At 47.3% G+C, this 14364-nt stretch overlaps 2 protein-coding genes across 2 annotated transcripts; one reads left to right on the top strand and one right to left on the bottom strand.

Moving 5' to 3' along the window:
* Positions 1–276: 276 nt before the first annotated feature.
* Positions 277–8122, top strand: agbl2 (AGBL carboxypeptidase 2). Its single transcript, XM_076089728.1, has 21 exons — positions 277–285; positions 801–960; positions 1408–1581; positions 1816–1923; positions 2403–2550; positions 2697–2949; positions 3212–3613; positions 3818–3960; positions 4775–4934; positions 5138–5264; positions 5353–5453; positions 5680–5792; positions 5914–5992; positions 6141–6263; positions 6350–6430; positions 6536–6592; positions 6715–6802; positions 6931–6961; positions 7048–7253; positions 7426–7561; positions 7737–8122. Exons 1-21 carry the CDS (start codon positions 277–279, stop codon positions 7948–7950), a joined length of 2913 nt encoding a protein of 970 aa, XP_075945843.1. The 3' UTR covers positions 7951–8122.
* Positions 8123–8179: 57 nt separating this feature from the next.
* tmem17 (transmembrane protein 17) lies at positions 8180–10152 on the bottom strand. Its single transcript, XM_076089818.1, has 5 exons — positions 9678–10152; positions 9459–9562; positions 8902–9015; positions 8645–8788; positions 8180–8543 (listed from the first exon to the last, which is right to left on the bottom strand). The coding sequence occupies exons 1-5, from the start codon at positions 9784–9786 to the stop codon at positions 8466–8468; spliced, it is 549 nt and encodes a 182-aa protein (XP_075945933.1). The 5' UTR covers positions 9787–10152; the 3' UTR covers positions 8180–8465.
* Positions 10153–14364: the final 4212 nt, after the last annotated feature.

Here is a 14364-nt window from a genome sequence, read left to right as displayed (position 1 = left end):
TATAAAGTATATATACGGTACATATAATATATACCGTATATTATCTATAGAGGGACCATCTATTATATATATATATATATATCTATCGTATCTATTCTATTCTATTCTATTCTAGCGTCAACCCAGTCAATGGTAACACATCTCCGTAGCAACTGCGGTGTTGTCGAGACGATCGGTTGCTGGCAACATCGCGTGCTTCGGGAGAAAGTCTTCCACTCGAAGTAGCCGCAAAGTTTGCTTATGGCTCTGAGTATAGAAGAGTTTGGCTATTGAAATATGAGCGAGGTAAGTGGCTGTCAGACATGCATAAATATGTAACACAATATAACAATAACGCTAGAAGCTAAAGAAGTGTTAGCAACAGGGCAGGCATGGGTCATCAGTGAGGTAGTGGCGACAAGGCCCCTCAAAGTGTGACGTAACCTGCTGTGTTCATGCCGAAATAGACAATGTTAACGTTAACACGTGAGCTACAGATGCATGTCATCATTGGCCAATGTCGGGTTGAAAATGTATCCGTTCATCATTGGTTTGTTTGATCTTTATTTTGTATGCCACTTAAATAATGTTCAAATTAGCAACAGTTCCATTCTCCTCCAGAGGTGTCACACCATAGGATAGGCATGTTCTACATAGCTTGATTTGTTATTAGATGAATATCATTTGTAAGAAGACTTAAATTGGTTATAGCTGATATTACAAGGGCCAACTTGTAATATCAGCAATTACAAGTTGGCTGATATTGGCTGTCAAACGTGTAGGGCCAAGCAACTACACGTTTGACTCAGTTTGGTAATTAGGAATACAACATTGATGACTTAAATTTCTCCAATCAGGCAGAGAAAACTCCAACCTTGGCTGCTATCAGGAGTTGGTGGAATACCCACCAGTTGGACAAATCGGACATCAATGCCTCCAACACAGAGGAAGACGAGGAGGAATCAGCAGGAAGGAGGCAGTGTAAGCTGTTTTCACTGCATTTGGATAACACATGCATGTGTAGCCTACTGTATATACTTGCTGAAATGAGAATTTAAATTGTTAATGTAACTTCACCGCAAAGAGTCGACTTGTTGCTGTTCAACCTAATCTGACACCACCGTCTGATGTTTGATGTGGAGTGGGAATCCTACTATTGAGTGTCATGTCAAGGCTTGGGTTTTCCTGTTATGAAAGAGATGTGGACAAAACTTCTCTCATGCTACATCATTATATATTAATTGAGATATTTTGTGAATGAGATAATTAAAGCAATCAGGTGCAGCATAATGCTTTCTTAAATGAACAAGCTTGTTTGGTCAAGGTGAGGTAAGGTGGCATACCGGATGAACAATGTATGGAGCACCACTGGAAGAACGGGAGCATGAAAGAGCAGTCACTGAAGGTGTGATTCATGTCTGCACTCAGTACCTATAGACCTCAGTCAGACTCTGCGGACCAGGCAGCTTCTCGTAGACTTTGATGGTGGCCGACCTATTTTGAGTCTCAGGGCTCCGCTGGACCTGATTAACTTCCCGTCTACATCTTGCCCCCGTTGGCCCATAGAGTGTGAGGTCATCGGCGACATCATCCATCACATAGGTAATTACACATTTTATTGAAACCATTATGTTATTAGGTATGTTACTGATATGATCAAATATTTATTAAGGATGTTAATCAGCCCAAGAGCAGGCAATGAGTCAACATTGGGATCAGATGCTCCGGTCTTAAGTAAACGAGTAACACATCAATGAATTAAACCGTGTTGAATCTGGCATGCTGTTTTGCTGTTACTGTCGACACGTAATGACACCAAGAGAGTATGTGTTGTAGAGTGGGACCCCCCAGAGCCAGAGCCTTTCTACCAGCACACAGGACATGAGAGGACCCCCATGCCAGCAGGAGAGGAGAGGGGGAAAGTGGTATACTGCATTGACCAAGGTAACGTATGACACCAAAGACATGTTTTGTTGTTGTGCAGGTTGGTGCATTATATCTTCACAGTGTTGTTGACAAATTCTTCTGAACATGAGATAATGATAGGAACCTATTACTTTGAGTTACTTCATGCTTTAATTTAAAGGCATCTTACTGTACAATTTGTATACTAGTGAGGCCATCCTAACTCCTTAATGCTTCAAGATTTGTATTTCATATTGATGTTATAATTTAAGTACTGTATAACAGTATACAAGGCTTGCTTACTGTTTAATATACAATATTAGGAATGTTGGTGGGCCATTAGGTAGTTTAAGTGTCTTCCCTAAGCAGTGTTATCTTAGATATTAGCAATTAGTCATTTTCTAGATAAACATGATTTACTCCGCCACTGCTCTCTGAAAAGGTCCATGTTTACTGAAAGCTTTAACACATTAGGCTGTTGATATTCAATGTTCTCATGTTGTTCTCACTCCATTAAGCCACTAAGCGTCCCTATTTCACCCGCTCCCATGTTGGAGGAAGCAGGGGGCCCATTAACAGCGCCACTTCTTTTGAAAAGCAGACGGACTTCACCCTTGAGTTTGAGTCCCGCTTTGAGAGTGGGAACCTTCAGAAGGCTGTGCAAGTGTGAGTCTCTGCAGCCTAACGTACCAAATAGTTGCAGCAGCTTTTCAAACATTTGTGTACATTTTATCCCTGTTAGTTCTGAGGTTAAGGTACTGTCTCTCTTTCTCCCCCCCCCCCCCCCCCCCCCATATGTATTCCCTGTTCAGGAGTGTCTATGACTATGAGCTCACCCTGCGCACAGACATGTACACCAGAAAGCACACGCAGTGGTTTTATTTCAGGGTCAGGAACATGAAGGCTGGAGTGACCTACTGCTTCACTATCGTCAACTTGATAAAGAGCAGCAGCCTGTATTCTCATGGTATGAGACCACTCCTCTACTCTGAGAGGGCCAACGAGAAAGGTGTTGGATGGCAACGCACCGGCTCCAATATCAGACACTACCGCAACCGCAATCGGGTGGGTGAACTATCTGACAGGCTGGAACATTCAAAGATGGAGTCTCGACCAGCTTTTGTCAGTAAACTGTAATTTACTAGCACGTTTTGTACTTTTCCAGCAGCTGTCATTTTAAGTTTATATGAGTATAGAATGAACTAGATTTTAAACTTGGTTTAAATAGGTCATCATTTGAACTTCTGTGGTGTGTCATGTTGCACTAGAAAAAAATGCACACAAGAACAGGACCTCGCTGAAAAACCTTATTTCTGTCTCTCTTCAGAACACAAATCACAACAACAGCGACACAATCGCCTTCTACTCACTTACGTGGACTCTCCAGTTCCCTTATGACTCAGACACCTGCTACCTGGCCCACTGCTACCCCTACACCTATTCCCACCTGCAGCGCTACCTTCGGCGCATTTCTTCCAACTCAGCAGTTGCGTCATACTGTACACTGCGGGTGCTGTGCCACAGCCTCGCTGGGAACGCCGTGTATGTGCTGACGATATCGTCCCGGGGGGGCGGCAGGGCGGAGGGGAGGACCAAAAAGGCTGTGGTGGTGACGGCCCGAGTGCACCCCGGAGAAACCAATGGATCCTGGATGATGGAGGGGTTCCTGGACTTCCTGCTCGGGGACTCAGAAGACGCTCAGCTACTGAGGGACACTTTTGTCTTCAAGGTGAGGGACCTCGAGCTCAGAGTCTCTCATCTGTCTCATTATCAAGATCATTACTTCATTACAGTTATTTGTTATGACTGAATAGTAATTTATGAAGTTGATGGTGTATGAGTAGAATGATGAGGTTGTCCTGCCCTTCATGATATGTTGTAATGCTATAAACTGTGATCAAACACAGTCTCACTTTGATTTATGGGCCTGCAGGTGGTGCCAATGCTGAACCCAGATGGTGTCATAGTGGGTAATTACCGCTGCTCTCTGGCAGGCAGGGATCTCAACAGGAACTACAAGACATTGCTCAGGGATTCCTTCCCCTGTGTGTGGCACACCCGAAACATGGTGGAAAGGTACGACAGTACACATGCATAAACAAACAAATTATAACACTTACTACATATCAAAGAACTTGTACTCCATGTACATTCTGCATTTAGTAGAAATTCAAGAGACAGCTAGTGGGATTACCGACAGTGGCAATCCTTTGGCAAGCGTCAGTCAGGTGTCAGGACAGCGGTTAGCGAGCGGCACTCGTTCGGCACCCGTCAAGAAGCTGCCGAGCTGAGCGAGCGGGGCCACGATTAAATATGAATGTGTCTTTATATCTATTAAATGCAGGTCAGATGTTACAAAGGCTAGTTTAGTTATTACTTTTAAGCACACATAGAACACAAAATAATCTGTTCTTCCCCTTTTTGTCAGTGGGTGGCCAGTTGTGTTGTTTGGGACTGTAGCTTCTGGCAGACTGGATCCTGAGTGAACATTTTAGAATAAAATAAACAAACAGACTAAATTAAAACGAATTGATTCACAGATTGTGTTATTTAGTTTGCATTTACTCCCTAACTTTAAGGCAGAAAGCGGTCCAGCTGTTGAATTGCTTGATTGGTCTTTCACTGAACTTTATCTGTACAAAAAGGCAGATTTCCTTCGGATTCGTAAAAATTCAATTGACTCCTATGTAACTTTATTTCTTCAGCATTTCTGCCTTCATTACATTCTTGTCAGTAGCGACAGTAAGGAAAGATGACAAAGAGAGGCAGAGATGCAACAGATGTCAGCTGCTGATTAAACCAGCGTCTTTGATACATACAGTGTATAACTTTTAACCCTGTGAGTTGTCAATCTATTCTGGCCCTGTTATGATATATATTTTGTTCCCAGGCTGATGGCTGAGATGGATGTAGCTCTTTACTGTGACTTTCATGGCCACAACCGTAAAAACAATGTCTTCATGTACGGTTGTAACAATCGACGTGACGCTTCGCTGAAGCTTCACGAGAGAATCTTTCCACTAATGATGAGCAAGAATGCCAGCAGTAAGGTAAAGACACTGTTTTTGAAGACTCTTTCAAACCTTCTAAACCTTCTATTTACATCACGACATCATGCTTATTCAGCAGTCACCAACGTGTCACACAGCACCACCCTTAACAATATGTGAAACACTTCATATTGCTTCTTTCTTCGTATTCATTTGTGCATACTCAACATTTCAACTCCAACATCTAAATCACTCGGCATTAGTTCTCCTTTAAGAGTTGTAAGTTTCGGGTGCAGAAGAGCAAAGAGGGAACAGGACGAATCGCCATGTGGAGACTTGGCATCAAGAACAGCTACACAATGGAGGCCACCTTTGGAGGCTCCACTCTGGGTGAGTTTAGACTTTCCACATGTGTGTTTGTGTGTGTGTGTGTGTGCTCGCATGTTTCTTGTATTAAGTACACGTGTTTGAATATTAGGCGACAGAAGAGGAACACATTTTACTACTCGAGACCTGAAGTCCCTTGGTTTTTACTTCTGTGACACCCTGCTGGACTACTGTGACCCAGATCCAACAAAGGTGAGCGATAAAGAAGCACATCTACAAGTTATATAGGAACCCTTTCATTGAAGAAAGGAACTATTGTATGCATCAAAGTATTCTCGGATACTTGTTTTAAAAGATGGAGTTTTGTAATTCCGGTTTATAGATGGTAACATTGTGTGTGTGTGTGTGTGTGTGTGTGTGTGTGTGTGTGTGTGTGTGTGTGTGTGTTTTAATGCTTTCTCTGTGCTTTTAATTTCAGACCACTTACTGTCTGACAGAGCTGGCAGCATTGTTGACAAAGAAGGTCCGAGAGAGGCTGGGCAAAGATTTTGGCACTGACTGCAAGTTCTCTGTGTCTGACCTGGAAACCAGGTGATATAGTCACTTATTACTATTATCATAAACACACATGCAAACCAGAGTCAATATGGTATACGAATACAATGTGCTCTCATTCAGCTTGTATGTGAATATTTCTTGTTTGCTTTCACAGCACCAGTGGGTCAAATAGTTCCGATTCTGACGGACTCCCAGCTCATTTACTGAACCAGCTACAAACTGTTCCTCCAGAGGTACACTGACATAAATCTACTCTCCAAAGGAATAGTGTTTTTTACGCGACTGCTTTATTGTTCTCGGAAGGTTGACATCACAATCTGTTTTGAATCATGTCTTCTCTTGTATCAGTTTACCTCATCCGCGACCTTCTCTCCTCCTCAGCAAACTCCAGTGAAGAAGAAAAAGAAACGCTTGAGGAGTCGTAAAGAGAGGAACAGGCTGCGACCAGAGAGAGTGAAGAATAACACACAGCCAAAGGTCCTGCAAAGCAGCATAAAAGATATCGTAAGAGACTAAATGACCGAATAACTAGTTGTCTGGTTTCCTGTTACTGACTTGAAACGAGACTAATCTGTGAGCGGTCTTTGCAGGAGTCCAAGCTGCCCCGTGAGGACACAGTTAAAGAGATCGTCCAAGAGAGGCCTGTCGGACGACACAGGAAGAAAGGGCAGGTATGAACAGTGAGAGGGAATGAGTTTAGGAGACAGAGACAGCCAGACAGGGAGGGGAGAGGATTTCCTGACTTGTCCCTTTTCAATATTTCTTTCTTTGTGAAGGCAAATGGCCTGATAAGAAAAGCTGTGATCCCTCCTCCCACCACTCACCCTGTGGAGGTCAGTCAGGTGACTCTGTTGCACGGCTGCAAGCCTGTCAAGATAAACATCATCCTGATTGATCTGCAATTTTGACTTTGTCTTTTTTGCTATTTTCCAATGAGCTATATTCTGTGTTTTAGGATGATGGAAAAATGAATTTTATACATTCCAACCAGCAACATCACCGCTGCACCCGACATCCCTTCGCCTCCTATAAAGTCTACAGAGGTTTGTCCACATGCACTGAAGTTCAAGATGGAACTGAGTTTTTAAAAGAATCGTCATCTCTCAAGTCAATTCAAGTCTGCATAAAAAATTGTCGCTCTTTTGTAGTAAAACTCGTGTTTCTCTTCCAGGGCTGCCACCTTCCCTTACAGCGCCATACAGGTAAGACTCAGAGACTTTGTGTCCTCGTCTATAGACAGTAGGTTACTACATCAGATGAATGAAGTGTTATGTCTCTTCTTTGTCAGGTTTCCCTCATCCATTTACATGAAGATGGTTCCAGACATTGTTCCGAAGCGCTTGCTGTCAAGTTTCAGCTCTGACACGTTCAACGCTCGTACCTTTAGAGACAGAAACTCCTTACGGGTCTCAGGTTTCTTTGTGCCTGAGGATTCCTCCACCTCACACGGATACATAGCCAAGACCAAACAGCAGAATGAAGATTCCTCAGAAGGTTTCATATGCACACATATTGTACTGATTGAAACTGAAACAATTACTATGAAATTATTTTTTGTGGCGATCAAGTTGCATGAGAAAGAGAAACACCTTTTTTTAAAAATGTTAATCACTGTTAGCTATTCGCACCTCTTCTTGTTTATTATCTGATCTTGTCGTCTATTCAGTGTCACTGTTGAGATGTAAACCACTTGGAGAGCAGAACCTGAGAGATCTCCGTCCTGACATCCCCCAGAGAGAAAGTGAATCAGAGAGGAATGTATTTGTGCCTGCTCTGAGGGGCTCAGACCTGAGAGGAAAAAGGTGAATTCACTTTTAATCCTCTTGAGCACTCTCTCCTCGTCTGTCAGTCATTGTCTCTCTCTGTTAAATGCTCAGGTTGCTATTGCAGTTCAACGATTGGGAAATAAGCCCCGATTATAAGAAAAACATTATGCATGGTAACAAATGTTTTCCTGTCCTTTTTCAATTTCCTCAGACTGATCAAACAGACCTTGGAGGAGAAAAGGCACCCGAGGGTTTTATCCCCAGTGTCGACGCCCTCAGGCCTCATGAAGACAGAACTTCCGGACCCACAGAGGGACACCCTTGGTAGGCTTCAGGTTAAGGACACCAGGCACTATTACTCTGGAAGAGAAAGCCAAATAACTAGAGCAGTGGTCACAAGATCGCCACAGTCTGCCCCACTGTAGGGCACTATTTATAATCTGGGAACTATAGATTGAGATTATTCGTTCTATTCTCTGGCCAGTGATGTGAACGTCCTCTGATGGATCAAGTGGACTATGAGTTTTGATAGAACTTCAACAGATATGTTGGGATCAAATGACGTTTAATACTCATTCACAGATATCACGACGCAGGTGAAACCCTCTTAAAAAAATGTTTGATGTTTAATCACAAGTCCCTCTTCGATTTTGATACAATTTGTTTTTTATTTTTGTACAATATTTACAGCAATGCTAGTGTTGATGATGGTACGGACAAGATTTATTGATGACAAACGTGTGGACCTCTTGGTTTCATAGAGTTCATTTATTGCAATGCTACAAAAACATACAATCTCATGGAATAGAATGTCAATAAAATATACAAATAAATATGTTCACACCTTTTTTCTTTAATACTCATTCGTGCGGAGGAAATATAAAATGTGCTACATGTAATACAAAAAGACACGCATCATTTGACGACAGAGCTTCAGAATTCAGTCAAACTGTCGGAGATGAAACTGTCTCCCGGTGTGTCTGACCATGTCCCGGAGCGCCACAAAACCAGAGAGGGCCTGAAACATGAAATCAATGACAATCACCAAATGATGAAAACATGCACTGGAAATGGTTGAATTACATCAAGTCAGTTTTTAACAGGAATGTTCTGGTATACCTGTGTGAGTATAAATATGGCGAGTACTATGTGAACACCTCTCTCCAGGGGTTGAATGAGGATGGCTTCATTGAAGAGCTGAAACAGGATCAGTGGAAACTGCAGCAGGATGCTCAGCAGCCAAAATCCAGCCAACTCTGGGACCTTACACAAACACATGTATAACGTGAATTACAATCTCTCGCAATGTTTTTGTGTGCCGTGTCGACACATCGTACTTCAACCGTATCTTTATGTTGCTGTGAGTGATGCGGAACCTTCTCTTGCAGGTTCCCAGCATAACCGAGGAAGAGTCTAATGGCCTCTATCAGAGTCATCAGGAGGAGAACGGTGACCAGGATGAACTTGTAGTAGTCTGGCAGGGCAGGATACTGGTGGAAATGACAATGTCATCAATGCAGTTAAATAAACTGAATTACAATGAATGTGATCCATTCTTATTGGCTTTTATTAAATTATAAAAATTGTATAAATAGCCTATTTTTTTGTAACTAATACTTTCCTTCTGGCTAGTAAGTTTTGCGTTTGGTTACTCTAAATGTCGCACATATTTCAAAAGATGAAATTGGTTGTCTTTGTTGTTCAAACCGAAGTAGCGACCCCCGCGTGCATCTGAGGACTTTTAGCTTTGCACGAGCCACAATGGTCATGTAGTCTAACAATGCGTCATTTCTAATGAGGGACAAATCTGTTGCAAGTATGACGGGGAACCTACAGTTCACGTTTATACACTTTACGAGTATTTATTAATTGTTCGGATAATTTAACATGAGCAGCATCTTCACCTCTCACGTGCTCCTCTCTGTGTGGTTACCTTGAGGTGCAGCATTACAGTCTCACTGATCCACCACAAGGGGAAGAACCACATGTTGAAGTACAGAGACATCTGGAGGTGGAGACTAGACAGGACCCGCTTGTCTGAAAACAAAGCAGCATCTACTGTTAAACTATGTTAGAGGTTCCTGTCGCTGGTTAGCTACGTTAACATCAATGCTACTTCGTCAATAACGTCATGGCTCCACTCGTAGTTTACCGTGTGGCAGAAACGTGTCATTCTCTTTAGTGAAGGGCTGAGTCTGGTCGAATAACACATTCCGAGAAAAGTCGTCTAAACGTCTTCTGATCGCCTCCGGTAGGTCCATGGTTTAACACGCTCTCTGCTGAACACAAACATCACCAGAGGAAGCACATAACGCCTCTTCCTCACTGCAAACACTGCACGCTGACGTCGTCTCCAGGGATACCTAAAGAAATCTCGCACTCCGCTCAAATCTCGCATGAAAAGCGTCCTCTCGTTTTATCCGTTAGGCCACAAACGAGCTAACGTGAGCACAAGATGAGGTCATTTAAGCCTTTATGGTTGGGGAAATTCAGATAAATAGAAGTAAAAAAAGTATATAAAAATATGTAAAGCCAAAATAGAATAAAAGCAAGTATAGAAACTACACATGACCAATTAAATACAAGACCTCAAATAAAACCGTGTGTGATTAATCATTAGTCGGCTCTGAAAGGAATGTTAACAGCCTATAACCATATGAGTAATTGATGATCATTAGTAGCCTTTGGAAATCAAATAGAGATATAATGCATTAAAACAGTACATCACTGACATAATATGATATAGTGCATGTGAAATGTAGTATAGTACACTATAATATCATTTTAGGCCTGGCATAGTGTCAAGGAGCTATCAAGCCAGCACCCCAGAGATACTATCTCTATCACAAGTATGAGTAGGATAGTAGCTATATGTAGCAGAATAATATATAAATCAGTCCATCAGCCACTGCCTCCACACTGTAAAGCTCCAGCCCGATTAAATCCAATCCTACAATTTTCATTTCAATAGAATTAAAAATTATTTCACAGGATTCTTCAAATGCCTTTTTAATGTTTTTAATCCTGCAGACAATTTCATGAGGACAGCAGAACAACTTTTATGCAGAAAACTCTTCTCAAAGAGGCAAAAATATACATGGCTTTGAATATTACATTGCACACAGCTCCACAAATCAATGAACTGTACCCCAAACATTGATAAACAGCATCCCAAATCCATGACTCATGCCAAATAGGGTTCAGACAGATAAAATGCCTTTGGAGAGGGAAGAGGCTCTGAAGAGTCATTTCCTGTAACTTCTGGCTGCAGCTCATCCACAAAGAGGAGCAGAGAAGAAAGCTGGGAGCAGGTAAGTTACAAGAGGCCAAGGAGGTTTTGTGAGTAGACCTCAGAGAGGAAGGAAGCTCTGGAGACAGAGAGAGGCAGAGAGGGAGGGAGGGAGGCAGGCAGAGAGGCAGGCAGGCAAGCAAAGAGGGAGGGAGGGAGGCAGAGAGGGAGGAAGGGAGGCAGGCAAGCAAGCAGAGAGGGAGGGAGGCAGACAGAGAGGGAGGCAAGCAAGCAAAGAGGGAGGGGGGGAGGGAGGCAGGCAAGCAAGCAGAGAGGGAGGGAGGCAGACAGAGAGGGAGGCAAGCAAGCACAGAGGGAGGGAGGCAGACAGAGAGGAAGGCAGGCAGGCAAGCAAGCAAAGAGGGAGAGAGGGAGGGAGGCAGGCAAGCAAGCAGAGAGGGAGGCAGACAGAGAGGGAGAGAGGCAGGCAGGCAGGGAGACAAGCAAGCAGAGAGGGAGGGAGGGAGGCAGGCAAGCAAGCAGAGAGGGAGGGAGGGAGGAAGGCAGGCAAGCAAAGAGGGGGGGGGAGGAAGGCAGAGAGGGAGGGAGGCAGGCAAGGAAGCAAAGAGGGAGGGAGGGAGGCAGGCAAGCAAGCAGAGAGGGAGGGAGGCAGACAGAGAGGGAGGCAGGCAAGCAAAGAGGGAGGGAGGGAGAGAGTGAGGGAGGTAGGCAAGCAAGCATAGAGGAAGGGAGGCAGAGAGGGAGGCAGGCAAGCAAAGAGGGGGGGGGGAGGGAGGCAGGCAGAGAGGGAGGGAGAGAGGGAGACAGGCAAGGAAGCAAAGAGGGAGGGAGGGAGGCAGGCAAGGAAGCAAAGAGGGAGGGAGGCAGGCAAGCAATCAGAGAGGGAGGGAGGCAGGCAGGCAAAGAGGGGGGGGAGGAAGGGAGGCAGGCAAGGAAGCAAAGAGGGAGGGAGGGAGGGAGGCAGAGAGGGAGGCAGGCAAGCAAAGAGGGAGGGAGGAAGAGAGGGAGGCAGGCATAGAGGGAGGTTGGCAAGCAAGCAAAGAGGGAGGGGGGGAGGGAGGAAGGCAGGCAAGCAAAGAGGGGGGGAGGAAGGGAGGCAGGCAGAGAGGGAGGGAGGCAGGCAAGGAAGCAAAGAGGGAGGGAGAGAGGGAGGCAGGCAAGCAAGCAGAGAGGGAGGCAGACAGAGAGGGAGGGAGGGAGGCAGAGAGGCAGGCAAGCAAAGAGGGAGGGAGGCAGAGAGGGAGGGAGGCAGGCAGGCAGAGAGGGAGGCAGGCAGGGAGACAAGCAAGCAGAGAGGGAGGCAGAGAGACAAGCAAGCAGAGAGGGAGGGAGGGAGGGAGGCAGGCAAGCAAGCATAGAGGGAGGGAGGGAGGAAGGCAGGCAAGCAAAGAGGGGGGGGAGGAAGGGAGGCAGGCAGAGAGGGAGGGAGGCAGGCAAGGAAGCAAAGAGGGAGGGAGGGAGAGAGGGAGGGAGGCAGGCAAGCAAAGAGGGAGGGAGGGAGAGAGGGAGGCAGGCAAGGAAGCAAAGAGGGAGGGAGGGAGAGAGGGAGGCAGGCAAGGAAGCAAAGAGGGAGGGAGGGAGAGAGGTAGGCAAGCAAGCATACAGGGAGGGAGGCAGACAGAGAGGGAGGGAGGCAGAGAGGGAGGGAGGCAGGCAAGCAAGCAAAGAGGGAGGGGGGGAGGGAGGAAGGCAGATAAGCAAAGAGGGGGGGGGAGGAAGGGAGGCAGGCAGAGAGGGATGGAGGCAGGCAATGAAGCAAAGAGAGAGGGAGGGAGGCAGGCAAGCAAGCAGAGAGGGAGGCAGACAGAGAGGGAGGGAATCAGAGAGGGAGGGAGGGAGGCAAGCAAAGAGGGAGGGAGGGAGGGAGAGAGGGAGGCAAGGAAGCAAAGAGGGAGAGAGGGAGGCAGGCAAGCAAGCAGAGAGGGAGGGAGGCAGAGAGGGAGGCAGAGAGGGAGGCAGGCATGCAAAGAGGGAGAGAGGGAGGCAGGTAAGGAAGCAAAGAGGGAGGGAGGCAGGCATAGAGGGAGGTAGGCAAGCAAGCAAAGAGGGAGGGGGGGAGGGAGGCAGGCAGGCAAGGAAGCAAAGAGGGAGGGAGGGAGAGAGGGAGGGAGACAGGCAAGGAAGCAAAGAGGGAGGGAGGGAGGCAGGCAAGCAAGCAGAGAGGGAGGGAGGCAGAGAGGGAGAGAGGCAGGCAGACAGAGAGGGAGGGAGGCAGACAGAGAGGGAGGGAGGCAGGCAGAGAGGGAGGGAGGCAGGCAAGGAAGCAAAGAGGGAGAGAGGGAGGGAGGCATAGAGGGAGGGAGGCAGGCAAGGAAGCAAAGAGGGAGGGAGGGAGAGAGGGAGGGAGGCAAGCAAGCAAAGAGGGAGGGAGGGAGGCAGGCAAGGAAGCAAAGAGGGAGGGAGGGAGAGAGGCAGGCAAGCAAGCAGAGAGGGAGGGAGGCAGAGAGGGAGGGAGGCAGAGAGGCAGGCAAGCAAAGAGGGAGGGAGAGAGGGAGTCAGGCAAGGAAGCAAAGAGGGAGAGAGGGAGGTAGGCAAGCAAGCATAGAGGGAGGGAGGCAGACAGAGAGGGAGGGAGGCAGAGAGGGAGGGAGGCAGAGAGGGAGGGAGGCAGGCAGGCAAGCAAGCAAAGAGGGAGGGGGGAGGGAGGAACGCAGGCAAGCAAAGGGGGGGGAGGCAGGCAGAGAGGGAGGGAGGCAGGCAAGGAAGCAAATAGGGAGGGAGGGAGAGAGGAGGGAGACAGGCAAGGAAGCAAAGAGGGAGGGAGGGAGGAAGGCAAGCAAGCAGAGAGGGAGGCAGAGAGGGAGAGAGGCAGGCAGACAGAGAGGGAGGGAGGCAGACAGAGAGGGAGGGAGGCAGGCAGAGAGGGAGGGAGGCAGGCAAGGAAGCAAAGAGGGAGGGGAGGAAGGGAGGCAGGCAGAGAGGGATGGAGGCAGGCAATGAAGCAAAGAGGGAGGGAGGGAGAGAGGGAGGGAGACAGGTAAGGAAGCAAAGAGAGAGGTAGGGAGGAGGGAGGCAGGCAAGGAAGCAAAGAGGAGGGAGGGAGAGAGGCAGGCAAGCAAGCAGAGAGGGAGGCAAGCAAGCAGAGAGGGAGGGAGGCAGAGAGGGAGGGAGGCAGAGAGGCAGGCAAGCAAAGAGGGAGGGAGGCAGACAGAGAGGGAGGCAGGCAGGCAGAGAGGGAGGGAGGCAGGCAAGCAAGCAGAGAGGGAGGCAGACAGAGAGGGAGGGGGGATGCAGACAGAGGGAGGCAGGCAGAGAGACAAGCAAGCAGAGAGGGAGGGAGGCAGACAGAGAGGGAGGGAGGCAGGCAGAGAGGGAGGCAGGCAGAGAGACAAGCAAGCAGAGAGGGAGGGAGGCAGGCAAGCAAGCAGAGAGGGAGGGAGGCAGAGAGGGAGGGAGGCAAGCAAAGAGGGAGGGAGGGAGGCAGGCAGGCAAGCAAAGAGGGGGGAGGGAAGGGAGGCAGGCAGAGAGGGAGGGAGGCAGGCAAGGAAGCAAAGAGGGAGGGAGGGAGGCAGGCAAGCAAGCAGAGAGGGAGGCAGGCAAGCAAAGAGGGAGGGAGGGAGAGAGGGAGGCAGGCAAGGAAGCAAAGAGG

Source organism: Anarhichas minor, unplaced genomic scaffold (genome assembly GCF_050575085.1).
Source record: "Anarhichas minor isolate MPS153535 unplaced genomic scaffold, ASM5057508v1 ptg000011l, whole genome shotgun sequence".
In the NCBI taxonomy this organism is placed as follows: Eukaryota; Metazoa; Chordata; class Actinopteri; order Perciformes; family Anarhichadidae; genus Anarhichas; species Anarhichas minor.
Note: the sequence above shows the minus strand (reverse complement) of the source record. Positions and strands in the feature narration are given on the sequence as shown.